This window comes from Mandrillus leucophaeus, unplaced genomic scaffold (genome assembly GCF_000951045.1).
Source record: "Mandrillus leucophaeus isolate KB7577 unplaced genomic scaffold, Mleu.le_1.0 Scaffold1006, whole genome shotgun sequence".
Taxonomy (NCBI): Eukaryota; Metazoa; Chordata; class Mammalia; order Primates; family Cercopithecidae; genus Mandrillus; species Mandrillus leucophaeus.
This window is the reverse complement of record NW_012098166.1, coordinates 631,257-650,107: the sequence shown is the minus strand read 5'-3', so window position 1 is coordinate 650,107 and position 18,851 is coordinate 631,257. Positions and strand designations below refer to the sequence as shown.

Here is an 18,851-nt window from a genome sequence, read left to right as displayed (position 1 = left end):
AGGACAGAAAACCAAACACCACATGTTCTCACTCATAGGTGGGAATTGAACAATGAGAACACTTGGACACAGGGTGGGGAACATCACACACTGGGGCCTATCGTGGGGTTGGAGGTGGGGAGGGATACCATTAGGAAATATGCCTAATGTAAATGATGAGTTAATGGGTGCAGCACACCAACATGGCATGTGTATACATATGTAACAAACCTGCATGTTGTGCACATGTACCCTAGAACTTAAAGTATAATAAAATAAATTAAATAAGTCTATGTAAATAAATGTGTGTGTTGAAAAGGTGGGCAGAAAAAGAAAAGAAAAGAAAAGAAAACTACGCAGATGCATGAGAGAATGCCAGGAAATGTGTCTGTCAAAATGGTGGGCAGATGCCAATTTTAAAAATCCACGGGCCAGGCGTGGTGGCTTACACCTGTAATCCCAGCACTTTGGGAGGCCGAGGTGGGTGGATCACTTGAGGCCAAGAGTTCGAGACCAGCCTGACCAACATGGTGAAACCCTGTCTCTACTGAAAATACAAAAAATTAGCTGGGCATTGTGGCTAACACCTGTAATCCCAGCTTCTCAGGAGGCTGAGGCAGGAGAATTGCTTGAACCTGGGAGGCAGAGGTTGCAGTGAGGCATGATCACGCCACTGCACTCCAGTCTGTGTGACAGAGTGAGACTCTGTCTCAGAGAAAAAAAAAAAAATCCACAAAATCCACGCCATTTTGTTAAGACAAAGTAGCCCTAGAAGGAGACAAACGTGCTTACATACATGATATTGAAAGAGGACTCCAAGTTCAGGACAAAGGTTGCCTTGGCCAAATAAAGACTAAGGAATTGGATCTAGCCAGAAATATCAGAGAATACACAGTACTACACTGATCCACTTGCAATATGTATGAATTAAATATTCAGATTTTAAAACGTCAAAGGTCCTTGGTAAAAATATTCAGGAAGTTGGAAGGAAAATGTAGATGACTGATTAATCAATAAATAGATAGACAGATAGATAGATACGGGGTGTGTGGATGCAGGTGTCTGTGTGTGTGTTTCAATTGAACAACCAACATGTCCTATATTGCATTATCAACTCAGGAGAAAATTTGGACTGGGACTGAATATCTGTAGGTCACAGTAGGTAAAGCCATAGAACTACATATATATATATGTATAAAAGATATATATGTACTATATATATATTATATGTGATGCTAACAAGCTCAAACATGAGATATAACACAGCAAATATCAATATTTAAAATGTGAATGTATAAGGAAAAGTCAGAAAAAGTAAGAAAGAATGAGAAGCAAGAGACAGCATTATTGCAGAAAATTAGATGACTACAAAGTTCTAGGGAATTTTTACTTTCACTCTTTAAAAATGTATCTCAATATTTCAAAAAGCCAATTTAACAATGGATCACCACTGATTATTTGTGGAGACAGAAACTGCATTTTTGTGAAATTAATAGTTAGTGAGATGTCACGATGGATAGTTCCATTTACTCTAATGTAAAGCTGGTATGTGAAGAAATGGAAAGTGGTAGGTGTATAATAGATTCGATTTTATTTTGTTTATTTTAAAATCTATTTTTAGTATTAAGGAGATATGATTATGTTCATATAATGAAGGAACCATAGATGATAATTCAAAATATTACATATAATAAAATGATTAATGGAATAAGGTTATAGGATCTTTCTGTTTAGAATTATGAGAATGGAACTTAAGTGAGAGATAAATAATAGATATTCAAATTTAGGAATTACATTTTTATGTTGGAAGTAGGAGGAGGACAAAATGAGGCTAGCAAATAATATGAAATAGAAGGTCTAGGAGGGATAGGAATACAGATGGTTGAGAACTGTGATTTCCCCATTGCTCTACATTTTCAGGTGTTTCTTTGAATATGCTTATTTGTTCACATTTTGTAAATGAACTTAATAATCAACTTGGTAAGCACTTCCTGGTAGAAGCTTCTTGGTATTTTGGGAAATGGGGCAGGGAATTATATGAAATTTTTAATCAAAACAAATTAATAACTTTATGACTTTTTAAATACAGCAGAAAGAATACTTAAATGATAATAATTTTTATTTTCAAAAGTGATGACAGCATAAACCAGCATGAGGGAATGAACAGAATGAGAAAATATATGAATTATTTAAAACAATAATGTGAGTAATAATAGTAGTAGTAGTCCTATGAGGTATATGATATGTAAAAATAAAAACATATATGTTTTTATAAACAAAATAAAACCAAAAATATGAGAGCACAAAGTAGAATTTCTAAAGTTTTAAATACTTCCACCACAATTAGGTATCACTTCACATATAATAGGATGGCTATAATCAAAATGACTGATGATAAATATTGAAAAAAAAATGCGCAGGAGGCCAGGCGCAGTGACTCACATCTTTAATCCCAGCAGTTTGGGAGGCTGAGGTGGGTGGATCGCCTGAGGTCAGGAGTTCAAGACCAGCCTGGCCAAAATGTTGAAATCCCGTCTCAACTAAAAATGCAAAAAATTAGCCGAGCGTGGTGGTGGGCGCCTGTAATCCCAGGTACTCGGGAGGCTGAGGCAAGAGAATCACTTGAACCTGGGAGGCAGACGTTGCGGTGAGCAGAGATCATGCCATTGCACTCCAGCCTGGGCAACAAGAGTGAAATTACGTCTCAAAAAATAAAAAATAAATAAATAAATAAATAAATAAATAAATAAATGTGGAGGAATTGGAATCCACAGATGTTGCTTCAGGAGATATAAAATTGTCAGCCACCTTGGACAAATAATCTGGCAGCCACTCAAAATGTGAAACACAGAGTCTGTCTATGACCTACCAATTCATATCTTAGTAACTACCTTGAGAAATAAAAACATATATCCACGTAAAACATATACTAATGTTCCTAGCAATATTATAATATTTAAAAAGTAGAAACAAACAATTCGTTCATCAGCTTATGACTATACGACTTATGAGTGGTGTATTTATACCCAGGCATATGTTATTCAGCCATAAACATAAATGAGATACTGATGAACTTTGACCACCTTATAAGTGAAAGAAGTCACAAAAGATATTGTAAGACTCCAGTTATATAAAATATCTTGAATAGGCAAGTCTATATCTAAAACAATAGATTTGTAGTTTCCCAGGAAGGCAGGAGAATGAAGAATGACTGCCATGGTTATAAAGTTTCTTTGTAGGGCATAGAGTCTCTGTCACAACTACTCAACTTTTCCACCATAATATGAAAGTATACATAAAAAATATATAGAACAGCAGCAATTGATGTTATTTATACAAACAGGCTGTAGGCCAGATTTGGCCTGAGGGCCATAGTTTGTTTAGACTAACCACTAAAATTATTATGTTGTAAAAATTGTTTTGTATTTATAGAATATATAATAACAAGATATATGAAACAATATATAATGTAAAAGCTTATTAGAGGAGAAAAATAAAAATACTTGATTAATAAAAAAGATGTAACAGCATGATTAAATCCCTGAAAAAAATAAATAGATTAGATAGAAGAAAGAATAAAGGAATAAGGAACATATAAGACAAATAAGAAATGACAAAGTGGTAGATTAAATCTAAATTATATAAGTGTGTGCATTAAAAGTAGATGCAATAAATAACCTTGACAACTAGAAAAGTTGAGCTCATAGAAGTAGAGAGTGACACTGTGGTCATGAGAGGATAGGAAGGGTCAGGGGAGAAGCGGATGGGGAAAGGTTGGCTATTGGTTACAAAAGTACAGCTAGATAGAAAGAGAAAGTTCTAGTGTTCTATAGCACCATAGGGTGACTATAGTTAACAATAATTTATTGTATGTTTTCAAGTAGCTTAAGGAGGGAATTTTGAATGTTCCCAACATAAATAAATGGTAAACATTTAAGGTAATAAATGTGCTAATTACCCTGATTTGATCATTACACCTTTTATTCACGTATCAAAATATCATTCTGTATCCCTTAAATAAGTGTGATTATTATCTGTCAGTCAAAAATAAAATTGTCAGATGTCATTTAAAATGTTTAAAACTTAGTAATATGTGCTTTAAAAGAGATACACTTTAATTAAAATATTATTAGCTACTCTGACCACACAAAAAAGAAAATATTTAAATTAATAAAATCAGAAATGAAAAAGATTACTAAAAATCTTACTGATAGTTAAAGACCTACAAGGGAGTCCTACAAACAGCAATATGCCAAGAAATAAATAAATAAAACAGTAAAACCTCTATAGACACACAAATTACCTAAATCGACTCCAAAAAAATTAGAAAATTATAATAGACTTACGAGAGAAAATTTAATTACTAATAAAAATCATTCCCTAAAAATGTCCAATCCCAGATGGATTTTACAGATGTTGAAATAATTAAGCCAATCCTACACAGTCTTCCAGAATAGAAGAGACAACACTTCCCAACTCATTTTGTGAAGTTTGTATCACCCTGATACCAAAGACAGAGAAAAATATCATATGAAAACAATTCCACACAGCAATATTCTTTATAAATATAAACGAAAAAATCTTCAAAATTACGCCAGCAAACTGAACCCAGGAATACGTAAAAGGAATTATGCACTATAACAAAGAGAGACTGGACACAAAGTTAGTTTAATAATCAAAAGTCAATTAATGCAGAATACCACATTAACAAAATAACGATAAAAATGAAATTATTATCTCAGCAGATGTTGCAGAAAAAAATATCTGACACAATCCAAAATCCCTTAGTGACAAAACAAAAATCATTAACAAACTAACATTGGATGAAACCTTGTTTAACCTGATAAAGGGCACCTGTGAAAAAATTACAAATAACCTTATGCTTAAGGGTGACAGACTGAATCTTTTCTCCCTAAAAGTGGGAAAAGACGAGAACATCTCTTCTCACCTATTCTATTCAACATTATAATGGAAGTAGTAATCAGGGCAATTAAGTAAGGAAAAGGAAATTTGAGATATCCTAATTGGAAAGAAACAAGATAAACTATCTTTATTCAAGATGGCATGACCATGTTCATAAAAAGTCACAGAGCTCAATAGAAAACTAATAAACAAGTTTGTCAAGTTCGCAGAATACAAAACCAGTATGGAAAATTCACTAATTACCAAATACTAATAATGAGAAATCCAAACAGATAAAAAATTTAAATAACATCTAAAATAATAAAACTTCTATAAATAACAAAAGAAGCTTTACTGAAGACTTAGACTTAAATATATAAAACATTGCAGAAATAAATTAAAGAATATCTAAAAAATAAAAGCTACCTACTGCTCATGGATAGAATTAATATTGTTAATATAGCAATATTCCTCATATTTATCTACAGATTCAACACAATCCTGGGTGCTATTTTATGGGAATTAAAAATAAATTTTAAAATACATTTGGAGATGCATAGTAGCCAGAATAACCAAAAGAATCTTGGAAAATAAGAATATTGAAGGCCTTACACTTATCAAATCCAAATCTTACCACAAAAATACAGTAGTAAAGAAAATGTGGTAGTGGCATTAGAGTAGACATAAAGATTAATGGACTATAATTTTAAGTGTGGTAATAATCCCTAGCATTTATTGTCAACTGATCTTTGAAAAAAAATCAAGAATGTTCAATGGGGAAAAAATAATCTCTTCAACAAATGGTGTGAGAACAGCTGGATATTGATATGAAAAAAAAATTGAATTTCTACCTCATCCAATACAAAATATTAAAGTGTATCTTATATCAAAATGAGATTAAAGATTGAAACATTTAGAAGAAGCATAAGAATAAATGATGTGATATTGCTGTGATAATTAATTTTACCTGTAAACTTGGCTGGGTCCCTGTGCCCAGATATTAAGTCAAACATCACCCTGGATGCCTCTGTGAAGGTGACTTTTAGACAAAATTAACATTTAAGTTGGTAAAGCTCTAGTAAAGCACATTACTCTTCATTATGTGGGTGAATCTCATCCAATCAAAGCCTTTTTTAGAAAACAGTATTTCCTAAACAAAAGGGAATTCTGCCAGCAGACTATGTTGGTCTTAAGATGCAAATCTTCCTTGGATAACCAGCCTGCCCGCTTACCCTACAGATTTTGGATTTACCAAGCCTTCGCAATCGTCTAAGCCAATTCCATAAAATCTCTCTATCCCTCTCTCTGTATGTACAAAACACACACACATACATACACACACACACATACATATCTCCTGTTGGTTTTCTATTTCTCTGGAGAACCCTGATACAGATGTTGGTACCAGGAATGAGGTACCAAGAAAACAGAATCTTACGGGGACATCTTCTGACTTGGTGCTGGGGTTTTGGGAATTTGCCTTCTACTTTGATTAGATTTAAAGACAATTCTATAGAGAGCAGATAGTTCATGGCATGATGAATAGAGACAGGCAAAATATTACCACTGAATACTTCTGATCAAACACTTATGAAGGCAAGGGTCTTGGTGACCATATATATGATACTTTTGAACATTTTTGCCAAACTAGCAAATCTAATGAGATTGATTGCTCCTAATGTTGCTGGACAAAGTGGAGAAAGAAGAGCACAAGCTTAAGTATTTAAATTACCATCTCAAGTGATGCATAAATTACCCAAAAGCTTCTCTGTATGTCTTGAAATAAATTTTTATATCCTATAGGCACAGAACTGATATTATTGAAAACCAAACCCAGAATCTTATCCTGTCAGTAGATGAATTACAGTGCAAACTGAATTCCCAACTTTCCATGGTACTGCCATAAAAGAGAGAGCATTGAGTGGGAAGCAGTGGGATCCTGAAAATTGGAGTGGGAACCTAGAGAAGGACCCTAATGAAGCTGGGGCTATAAAACTCCTAAATGCTGGTGAATCTTGTTTGCTAGTAGAAGCAACCTCTCTCTCACTTTATGAGGAAATTAAATAACTCCGAATCTCCTGAGGAAAATATAATGACCTCCCCTGAGGTAGTTCCCTTACAAGATAGGGGTGATTCTCCTCAGGACCCTAGATATGTATCTTCATTGTTTATGTGGATGACATTTGTGTTTGTCACACCAGAACTTTAACATAATGGCTGTGGGGAAAAGAGTGCATCTGCGACAATAAAGGTCTAGATTACGGAAAAAGATGCCACTGACAGTTGAAAATGTCATGATTGGAGTTCTGGAAAATTACAAAACTAGTAAGGCTTAATGATATAAGTTATGAAGTTTCTGGTACATGTATCCATACACGTGGTTCTATGTTTTGGTGTTTATGGGTGTGCAAATACATAATTTATCAACTATAAATTTCAGTGCTTACATTGCTGTATAGTAATAACCATAGAGTTTGTTCAATTAACCTACCTCTATGCTTTGTAATTTAAAGGACAGATCTCTTGATTCAATATCCTTCTCATTATATAAGGAAACATCTGCTTTCTTATGTTTTACTTGGTAAATTACATGTTCAAAGCCAACTGAAGACTCCAGGGGTTCTATTCCATAACTAACATTTTCAAACTGTAGTAAGCCCCTAAAAATTTAAAAAAAAAATAGTAAGTAAAATAATGCCTTGTAGAAAAGCCAATAAAATGTCACTTAGCATTATTTTTTTCATGGTATGCAGATAATTTTTAACCTGAGTCTAAGGTGATAAAATAGGAGAAAGTTACTGGGAATCCACACACTTACTGAGTGACATCACGTACTAATACTAGTAGCATTTGCCTAGTTATTAATATTTCATGGCTTTCAAATATATTAAAAAAATCATAATTCTGCATAAAGGCAGGAACCATTGTTAAGTATTTCCATACCAGGCTTTGTGAGTGGCAGTTTTCCCACAATAGTCATGCCTCACTTTAGAACCACTGAATATTATGTTAAAACGTTTAAAATAATTTTGAAGTAAATATTTTATTTTGTAATTCATAAAACAGTAAATTACAACCTGAGTCCAGTACATGTGCTAACCATCGCCACAGATTTTGGATAACCTTCAATATACCCTTGGTAGTGGCAGAAATTCTGAAAAATAAAATATGCATATCTCCATTAGAATGGTTTGTGTTATAGATACAATTTTCAAATATGTAAAACATTTATGTGTTTTGTTTGTATGCATCAAACACTCATCGTTTCAAAAATTGATTTATAATGTTATTAGATGAGCATATGGTTCTGTTTTCCTAAGTACTTTCCACAGATTCACAAAAAATGAGTATATTTTCATATTTCTATATGTTTTAAATTAAGCATGACATTCTCAGTTGTTAGAGTGAGGTAAACATCTTCAAAACTTATTTTTTTCATACTTTTCTGACAATGTTGCATGGTAGATAATGGTAGATAAGCAAAGTTAATTTTTAATTTCATCGAAATGTTTTTCAATTCCATCAAAAGGTTTTCATTTGCAAATTTCACCTAGAATTTGTATTGACCTTTGCTTTATAGTTCATTTTTCTACTATGATACCTAAAATCTTAGTTTGTACCACTTTCCAAATACCATACTTCATCGACTCAATACATTGTATTTCTATTTCCATCTTATTTAAAATTTTATGTGAAAATATTTATGCTTTTATTTTTACCACCAATTGGGGTGTAGTTCAAACTTTATATAATGAAGGTAAAAACATCTTGAACTTTCCACAGCTTTTATCTCCTTCTTTCTAAATGTGGCTTATAATACCCATGTTGATAATATTTCTAAATCCGTGAAATAATCAGGAAGTTACATCAACCTTGAACATATGATGTCATTGAGAAACTTAGAAATGAATGAATAAGTCATTTTCAAGCCACATAGGATAAAATTTTCCTGGAAGAATCAAAAAGCTTCACTTATTACCTAATATCCTTTCCCAGTTTATTTTTATTTTTTATTTTTATCACTGTCAGTTTTGCATTGCTTGCCTTCACTATAATATCTTCTTGCTCAATATTACATTTGCACTTGAAAAGTATGTGTATATATTTGATATATTTGTTGAATTTCTTTCTACTTCATTTAGAAGTTTACGAAGTTTCTACTTCATTAATTATTGGAAGATAAATTTTAAATCTTCAAATATAATTTATTATTTGTCTATTTCTTTCATTTCCGTTAATTGTTGCCTTTGATAATTTGAGGATTTGAGATCTGTTTTTTATGTTTTGTTTTGTTTTTTGATTTTTTCTTTTTTTTTGAGACTGAATCTTACTCTGTTGCCAGGCAAGAGTGCAGTGGCGCGATCTCAGCTCACTGCAATCTCCTCCTCCCAGGTTCAAGTGATTCTCCTGCCTCAGCCTCCTGAGTAGCTGGGACTACAGGTACATGCCACCACGCCCAGCTAATTTTCGTATTTTTAGTAGAAACGAGGTTTCACCATTTTGGTCAGGATGGTCTCGATCTCTTGATCTCATGATCCGCCCACCTTGGTCTCCCAAAGTGCTGGGATTACAGGTGTGACTCACCACACCTGGCCTGAGGTCTGTTTTTATGTGCACACACATTTTTGATTGTTTAAGCATCCTGGCAATTTTGCCTTTTAATTATGATGACTATCTGTTTGTCCTGGAGAGATGACAAAATCCGGGACAATGATGAATGGCTTACACGTGTCCTACTCTGGATGCAGGGAACAAACTCTTTTCTCATCTAGTTGGCTGATTATTTTTTCTTTTGTAGATAAGTCTTTATTTATCAAGATAATATGACTTTAGGAATGGGAATCATGTGTGGACTTAAGAAAAATAAATAGTCCAATAAATACACCTGTTCCCAACTGAATTTAATGAGCTTTTCCCTAGGATAGAGGTAGGCCTGCAACCTTGGCAAACGTAATTTATTTTCATGGCAGCATATTTTTACTACATTTGAGATTAACATGCAACTACTTACCACATTCAGATTGTTGATGCTTTGAATGCTCTGTAGCATTCTTGCTTTTTTTTTTAACTGTACATTTATCTTTCATGGTTACCTCTTGGGAGGTAGGAAGCAGAGTTATATATGGAAGAATGATGCAAAATACAGGTGTGGGATATTGTGATCTCCTGTGCCCCTGTCTTGAATTCTCACTCTGTCTTCTTTCTCTCCTCTCTCTCATTTATGCAAACACAAACAGACATACGCACACACATATATGTATGTGTGTGTGTATAACACTGTGTAACAGTATCTTAGTTATATATTTGTATAGACTACTCTCTAACTGACTCATGGAGTTGTGTACTCTCTTGTGCAAAACTTAAAGCAACTGACAATATCTATTATTTCTTCTGTTGAAATCCCAGCCTTTCTAAAAATGCTTTACTTTCAAAACACTTGATTGAGTCGCTATATAAAAATCAGGAATGCAAATGGGAAACACAACAGCAATTAGTAGAGCAGAGCTGACGTTAAAAAACATGATTTTTTGGGCATGAGCAATCTCGGCAATTTTATTCACTCTTCTTTACTATTTTTATAACAAACTATAGATAATATTAAATTAAGCTCTACATGTTCTAAATAGATGAAAATTTAGTATACTCCTAAACATGTGTGAAATTTCATGTGTACTTATTTGGTCCTTGAACATAGTTCAAAGAAGATTCGATTCTTATTTTATCTTCAGATTTAGCTTTCCTGATACAAGTCATGGTTTTTCATTTTACATATTTCACAACATATTTAATGCCTATCACCTAAGGTACATAAGCCCTTAGCATGTTTCTAAGTAGTTTAGAAACACCACAATCATGTCTTTTTGGTTAATCATCTGTTTGATAGGGCTAACTCAGTACATCAGTATACATCATCAACAGGAAAACATTAAACTTATGCCACAAAGCCATGACCCAACCCTTTAGACTCTTATAATATGTGGACACTAAATAAGGTGATCATAGAAACTCACATGACAAAAATAAAAGAGCTCATAAAAAAACATACCTGAAAATCTTGGTCAAGTGGTTTCATAATTCCTGTGCCATTATAACTGTAAACTCTAAAATTATGGGATAAAAAATTTCTGTAAAATGAAGATAAAATGAAAAAATTTGTTTCTTAACCATTTGTTTTGAAAAATTTATTTTATTAATTATAGATACGTAGGTTGACACAGAAAGAGCAAGAGAAACAGAGGGATATTTTCTAAATGTATGGATTTTGTTCGAAATTTTACTCAAACATCTTAGACTTCACTTATTCTATCGTTACTCCGTCCTCCTAGCTGTTTTCCAAACACAACAGGCAAGGTTGGACCTCGGGATATTTGTACCATTTTATTCCTGGAAAGTTCTTCAACATAGTTCATTGTTCTCCATCTACTTCAAGTCTTTGCTTATACATCAACTTCCCAATGAGATTTATCTTGAAAATTTTATTTAAAATGTCAACTTGTTCAATCACCAAAGAATAGAATATTTAAATGAACCATACTCTAACTTTATAGTTTTTGTTCAAGCATATGTTACCTTCTCACATTCTTTCTACTCTATGTATTTATTGTATAATTATTCATCTCATTTGACAATAATATAAACTCAGAGATTTGTATCTATGTTGTTACTAATACTAATGCACCCCAAGCATTAGTATTGTTTGCTAAAGTTACATAAAAAATAAAGCTAATCTCTGAAGATCAGAGCATTTTTTTTTTCAAAATTGATGACACAGTATCAAAAAACCTGTAGGTAAATCAAGGAGGATAAAGGGAAATAAAAGTCAGATATAAACATATCATCAAAAGAAAAACAAAAGACTAATAAAAACCCAGATAAACTTTAAAGACCTTTAAAGTTTCAAGAAAAAAGGATGTGGCCGGGCGTGGTGGCTGAAGCCTGTAATCCCAGCACTTTGGGAGGCCGAGACGGGCGGATCACGAGGTCAGGACATCCAGACCATCCTGGCTAACACGGTGAAACCCCGTCTCTACTAAAAAATACAAAAAACTAGCCGGGCGAGGTGGCGGGCGCCTGTAGTCCCAGCTACTGGGGAGGCTAAGGCAGGAGAATGGCGTGAACCCGGGAGGCGGAGCTTGCAGTGAGCTGAGATCCGGCCACTGCACTCCAGCCTGGACGACAGAGCAAAACTAAAAAAAAAAAAGAATAAAGGATGTTGCTTTTGAAGAAACAAATAATTCTTAATAAACAAATTAACAAATAATCCACCTAATTCATCAATAGAAAAGGAAGAAAAAAAAAAGCCAGAAAACAATGGAATGATCATTTAAAAGGCAAAGGACATCTTTTTCAAAGACATCTTAACATTTATTCCAGCAAAAATTTATAAGAATATAGTTAAGTTGTTTCATACGAATTTTAGCATCGTTTTTTGTTTCCATTTCTGTGAAAAATGTCTTTAGAATTTTGAGAGGGTTACACTGAATCTGTAGATTTCTTTGGGTATTATGGACACTTTAGCAATATTTATTTTTCCAGTTCATGAACATGGTATATCTTTCTATTTATTTGTTGTTTTCCTTCATTTCTTTTAACAATGTTTTATAGTTTCCAGTGTACAGATCTTTTACCTCCTTAGTTAAATTTGTCTAAATAGCCAAAACGATCTTGATCAAAGTGAACACAGCTAGAGGCATCATACTACCTGACTTCAAACTATACTGTATAGCCATAGTAACCAAAAGAGCATGGTACTGGTATAAAAATAGATATATAGGCCAATGGATCAATACAGATATAAGAGAAATAAAATAACGAATTTACAGTCAGTTGGTGTTTGACAAATGTTAAGAAGACACAATGGGGAAAGGACAGTCTCTTCAATGAAATCCCATAAAGAAAACTGGACACCCACATGCAGAAAAACAAAATTGCATCCTATAACACACCATATTAAAAAACTCAAAATGGATTAAAACTTAACTATAATAGTTGTGATGCTAAAACTACTATAAGAAAGCAAAGAGGAAAAACTTGACATTGGTCTGGGCAATGATTTTTTGGATATGACTACCAAAGCACAGGTAACAAAAACAAAATTAGATAAAAATTAGACAAATGGGAGTACATAAGATTTAAAAGCTTCTGTACAGCAAAAGAAACAATCAACACCACGAAGAGACAACCTAAAGAATGGGAGAAAAGATTTGCCAACTACGCATCTAATAAGGGGTCAAGATCCAAAATGCATAGGAACACATACAACTCAATAGCAAAAAAAAAAAAAAAAAAAAAAAATTGAAAATGAGCAAAATACCTAAATTGACTTTCTCAGAAGAAGACACACATATGGCCAAAAGGTATATGAAAAAATTCTCATTATCACTAATCATCAGAAAAATGTATATCAAAACCACAATGGGATAACAGCTTACTCCTGTTTAATTGGCTATCATCAAAAAGACAGAAGATAACAAGTGTTGACAAAGACGTGGAGAAAGGGGAATACTTACACGATGTTGGTGGAAATGTAAATTGTATAACTATCATGGAAAATAATAAGGAGGTTTCTCAAAATGCTAAAAATAGAACTAGTGTATGATTCAGCAATCCCTCTACCGGATGTATATCCAAAGCAAATAAAACTAGTATGTTGAAGAGATATCTGTAATAAACATCTCCCAGGTTTATTGCAGTAGCACTCACAACAGTCAAGATATGGAATCAAGCTTAAGTGTCCATCAATGGACAAATGGATAAAGAAAATGTGGTATATATGCACAATGAAATAGTAGACAGTCATAAAAACAAAAGAAATTATTTCATTTGTTACAGGCTGGATGAATCTGGAGGGCATTATGTGAAGCAGAATAAGCCAGGTTCAGAAAGAAAAATATTACCTGATCTCATTTATATGGAGAGTCTAAAAAATTCAAACTCATAGAAGCAGAGAGTAGAATGATGGCTTTTAAGGGCTAAGAGTGGGGAAATGGGAGATGATGGTTAAAGAGAAGAAAGTTTCAGTTAGAAGTAATAAGTTCTGGAGAGTTTTTGCACACAAGTTGAGTGTAGTTAGTAATGTTTTATACTTGAAAATTGCTAAGAAATTAGATCTCAAGTATTCTCAACCTCAAAAAAGGTAAGTATTTGAAGTGATGGATATGTTAATTAGCTTAATCATTTCACGATCTATACATATCTAAAAATATGTAGCAAACCGTTAATATATATAATTTTTTCTGTCAATTAGACCCTTATATAACTGGAAGGAGAGGAATATAATTAAATAAAGATATAAGGACAAATAAAAACACATATTATTTAAAACAAGCAGTCTTACAATAGAAATATATTAAGAATTCCTGAGATATATCAAAATTAGCTCCAGATAGAAGCACAGAAATGTAGGGAGGACTAAAGAGCACCAGAATTGGTAAATTTTGTTTAAATTAAAATGAATACTGACTTTATAAAAAATAGTAATACTTCATGGAGATGTAAAAATATACAGGTTTGTGATGTGTAAAAAAATAATGAAGGGGAAGCAGAGGGTAAAGGGAGTTAGAGATTTAAGGATCTAAAAACATATGGTAATTGGTAGTAGGAATAATTTGTAATAGATTCAATTACTCAAGAGTTGATATGTTAACATAGAGAACTACTAAAAGAAGAGTAAAAGAATGTATCACAAAGAATTTAATTGAAGAATAATGTGTAATATAAATTAGTAGATTCAATCAGATACAGGCAATGAAGAAAAAAGAGGAATATAAAACAAAAGATCAAACAGAAAAAATAATGTTTCCAAAATCACATGAAAATTTAAACAATCAAGAAGAGTAAGCACACCTTAAAACTGAAGGACAAGTTTGGTTATAAACACCTGTTATAAAGTCATAGTAGTTAAAACTATGACATTTGGACAGATAAATAGACAGGGTTTAAGAATGAGCATTTACATAAAGAGAAGAGAACAAAGAATCCAGAGACTCCTTTACATACAGTCATTTAATTTATAAAAAGATTACATTACAGTGGAGTGAAGAAATATCATTTTTTTAATTGTGCTGGGTCCACTGGATGCTAATTTGAAAGAAAAATAATTGCCAAAGCATCTATGATGAGGAAAAAGGTGAAAAGGCTTTATATTTAGGCTATCAAGATTTATCATAAACAGACAAATAGACCAAAAAGTTTAATCAAGAGCCTGGAAACAGATAAAACCACATATAAATGTATAATATATAACCATCATCACACAGAAGACATGTACAGAAAGACAGAAGATTCTATAAAGCTCTTGAAACATTTGAAAAATCATACAGAAAAACTAAATTGGTTGTCTACCTTACAGCATATTCAAAAGCCAATTTCTGTTTCAACAAAGACCCGAATGTGAAAGGCAAAACTAAAAATATTTTAGAGGATTATATAAGATTTAGTCATGGTCTTTGAATAGGAAAGGATTTCTTATACAAGATATAAATATAACTTACCATAATGGAAGAATTATCTTTGCCAAATACCATAAGTGTGAAAACACAGGGAGAGAAAAGGTCAGATTAGAAATATCTTTTGACAAAGAACAAATGTCTTAAACATCTTTTGACAAAGAACAAATGTCTTACACAGGCACTTCACAGGGGAGAAATTCCATATGGCTAACTGCTGCATTTAAAAAGTTAGAGAAATTATTTACAGTTGGAGAAATACATATTAAATCACAGTAGGACATAAGTATATAATTATAAACTTAAAACATCTACCACTATTAATAGAATATATAATTCAGAGGGGTGTGTAAATTAGTATAATGCTTTGGAGGAAATGTATGGTAATTATGAAAATGCATGTAACTTAACCCACCAGTATGCTATTAGTCATATGTGCTACAAAATATTGTGCATATGTCCAAAATAATATATATTTTAATATAACCAAACTAGACAGAAACAAAATGTTCAAAGTGAGATGATATAAATTGTTGTATAATCATGAAATTGGATGCTATACAGTAATAAAAATGAATAAATTGGAATTCTTGCAACAACATTGAAAAACCTCACAAACCTTATTTTGAGTGACTGAAACTAGAAAAATCATTATAATTCATTTATTTAGAGCTAGAAAACAGACAAAATGAAACCACATTAGCTAGGATAATAAATCATAAATAAAATCAGGAAAATGGGTATCACAACAATCCAGAAAAGTAGTGAGAAGGACTGAGGGGCTATTACAGGAAATGATAAACAGCACAACTTCTTGAGTGCAGTCAATATATGTGTAAAGTCAGAGGGTTACATAAATATTCACTTCATGACACTTACTTAACTGCATAAACATATTTTATATTTTAATTTATGCCAATTTATTATGCAATGAACATTAAAAATTTTTAAAGATAATTGACAGTGATTTTGTGACAGAAAGGAGACCTATTTCCCAGTTTCCATTGCCACTCTTGATATTGAGATGACTGATGAACAATAATAATTTTCAAATACAGGACTACACTGTAAATAATGGGGTAATAAACTGGCCCATAGGTCAAATCCAGCTGATAGACGGTTTTTGAAAATAGAGTGGTTTTGCAAAATAACCACACCCATCATTTGCAAACTGTTTATGGCTGCTTTTACAACAGCAGGTAGTTGCAAGAGAGTATATAGAGCTCAGAGTCTAAAATATTTACTATCTCTCCTTTGCCAAAATATTTCCTGATTCTATTATATTATAGGGTTAATGGGAATGATCAAAGCAATAGAAACAAAGGCTGGTACCACAGCTGAAAGAGTGAGCAGGTGAAGCTGTGCAAAGTAAGATGGATTCTGGATCAGAACCATACCTTAAGAATAGGTGGTTTAATGTCCTGTGGTCATTAGCATGAGAACACATTATTTGAGACAATAGTCCCCAGCATCAGAACACATTGATGTGAGCCTTTAAATGAAAGGAATAGAGCTAGAAATTTCCTCTCCAAGTTGCTAATAGAAACAAACAAACAAACAAAAAAATCAATACCTGCTTCTATCATCTCAGCATTTGTTTCATCCCAGAATTTATATTTTGAAACCTAATCACCAATGTGATGGTTTTAGGAGGTGGTACTTTAGGGAGATGATCAGGTCACAAGGCTGGAACCCTTCTGAATGGAATTAGTGTCCTTATGAAAGAGACCTCAGAGAATTGACCTGCTCCTTCCACTGTGTGAGGGCACAGCATGCAGCAGCCATTCAGAACCAGGAAATGAGCCTTCACCAGACACTGAATCTGCCAGTGCCTCAATCTTGGACTTCCCAGTGTCTAGAACTATAAGAAATAAATCTCTTTTGTTTATAAGCTACCCAGTCTATGGTATTAATATTTTGTTATAGCAGCCCAAACAGACTAAGGCACCTGCTGTACACAGACCCTGGACAAAAGGATGCTACCCCATACCGACCGAGGCAGAAATAGCATCACGTGCAGAAATGAAAACCCTAAACTATATCTCAGGCAGACGTGAAATGGATTCCAAGCAGCCCTATTATCACTGAAATCCTGAGCTGATAAAGTGTAAACTTTTGACCCAGTTAATTGTCGTGGCAGGAACCAAGTAGAAGCATCCATAAAACCACTCCCAAAGAGAGGCCTCCACAACACAAAAAAGATTAGAGGATGGTAGAAAATAAGGTTCACTCAAAGGAGCTCATCAGCGATGGTTCCAAACATATGGAAAAGTCCAAAGCTTGAAAACTGGGAGAAATCATGTAGAAAAATAGCAATAATCAAGTAAACTGTGAAACTTAAGAATAAAGAAGTTTTAATGTTGAAATGGATAAAAGACAGAGATAAAAAGCTATAAAATATTTACAAAGCACAAATATGTCACTGTGTACAGAAATCCTAATCATGAAAAACATAGTCATTGAAAAATATTGAGTAGACTAGACATACATAAAGAGTGAAATGGAAATCTTCCAGAATAAAGCACAAAATCAGGAATAACAGGAAATGTGAATGAGTACATAGAAATAGGTGATAGATAAGTGAGTCAAAAACGGCTAACTTTAGAGAACAAAATAATGATTCACTAAAATTTATATTAAGGGGTCCCAATGTATATTCAGTAGCATCTCAGAAAAGGTTACTAGAGTGAGAAAAAGAAACAATTAAACTTAAAAATTGATGAGAATCTCCATAATTGATGCAAGGATGTTAATTCTCAAACTGAAAATTCAGAGTCCTGAGAGATATAAACAAAAAGAGATCAATGACTAGCACTTCATAGACAAACCACAGCATCTTAAAAGATATCAGAAGTACACATTGGCTTTGGTGTCACTCTAAATATCCTACTAATCTGGATCTTTTCTCAGGTTTCTCAAGAATACCTTGTGCAATGTCATAAAATTGGTTCCTGGTGTCCTTATTTTGTATATTTGAAAGCCCTCGGAGATGGTCCTGTTGCCAGGAAAAGATACAGTTTGGTGCTAGCTCTGCACACAGTCCAGACCTCATTGTCTTTTGAAAGTAAATATTGCTATCACCCTGAGCATCTATAAACTGTTGACCATGCCTGAAACTAACTAGTTACCAGGATACTCTGGGTAGGGACTGACAGGGCTTGAGGTAGACCAATAAAAGTAGCCACTAAAGGCTTCAGTACTCCACCAGCGTGGGCAACCCAACAACACTTTATGTTGTCCTATCCCATAATATTATACACCTTATTCTTATCTGATGCAGGTAAAATGTAAAAACAATGAAAGCTTTGAATTTTACTTTTGTTATACATTTGGTTATTCATTTCTAAAATGTCTGGTTTGTAATATTCTATTTCTTGCTGCTTATTGATATTTTACAATAATGTTTTGAATGTTTTTGAGCCAAGAGTTTTCTGGCAACTGCTCTTGAATTTACAAATATCTGGTGATTCTCTGATGACAGCTTTGTAATTACTTTCTAATTTTATTATGCTAGTCAATGAG

General features: G+C 33.1%; 1 protein-coding gene across 1 annotated transcript in view; it reads right to left on the bottom strand.

Moving 5' to 3' along the window:
• LOC105535020 (disintegrin and metalloproteinase domain-containing protein 2) overlaps positions 1 to 18,851 on the bottom strand; it is a gene marked incomplete at its 3' end in the record, with an annotated part of 85,191 nt that overhangs the window by 60,956 nt on the left and 5,384 nt on the right. Inside the window, exons 4-6 of the mRNA XM_011973977.1 lie at positions 10,928 to 11,006; positions 7,959 to 8,035; positions 7,373 to 7,541 (exon numbers count right to left, since the gene is read on the bottom strand). Of these exons, the coding sequence (XP_011829367.1) occupies positions 7,373 to 7,541; positions 7,959 to 8,035; positions 10,928 to 11,006 (325 nt within the window). The remainder of the gene's footprint in view (positions 1 to 7,372; positions 7,542 to 7,958; positions 8,036 to 10,927; positions 11,007 to 18,851) is intronic.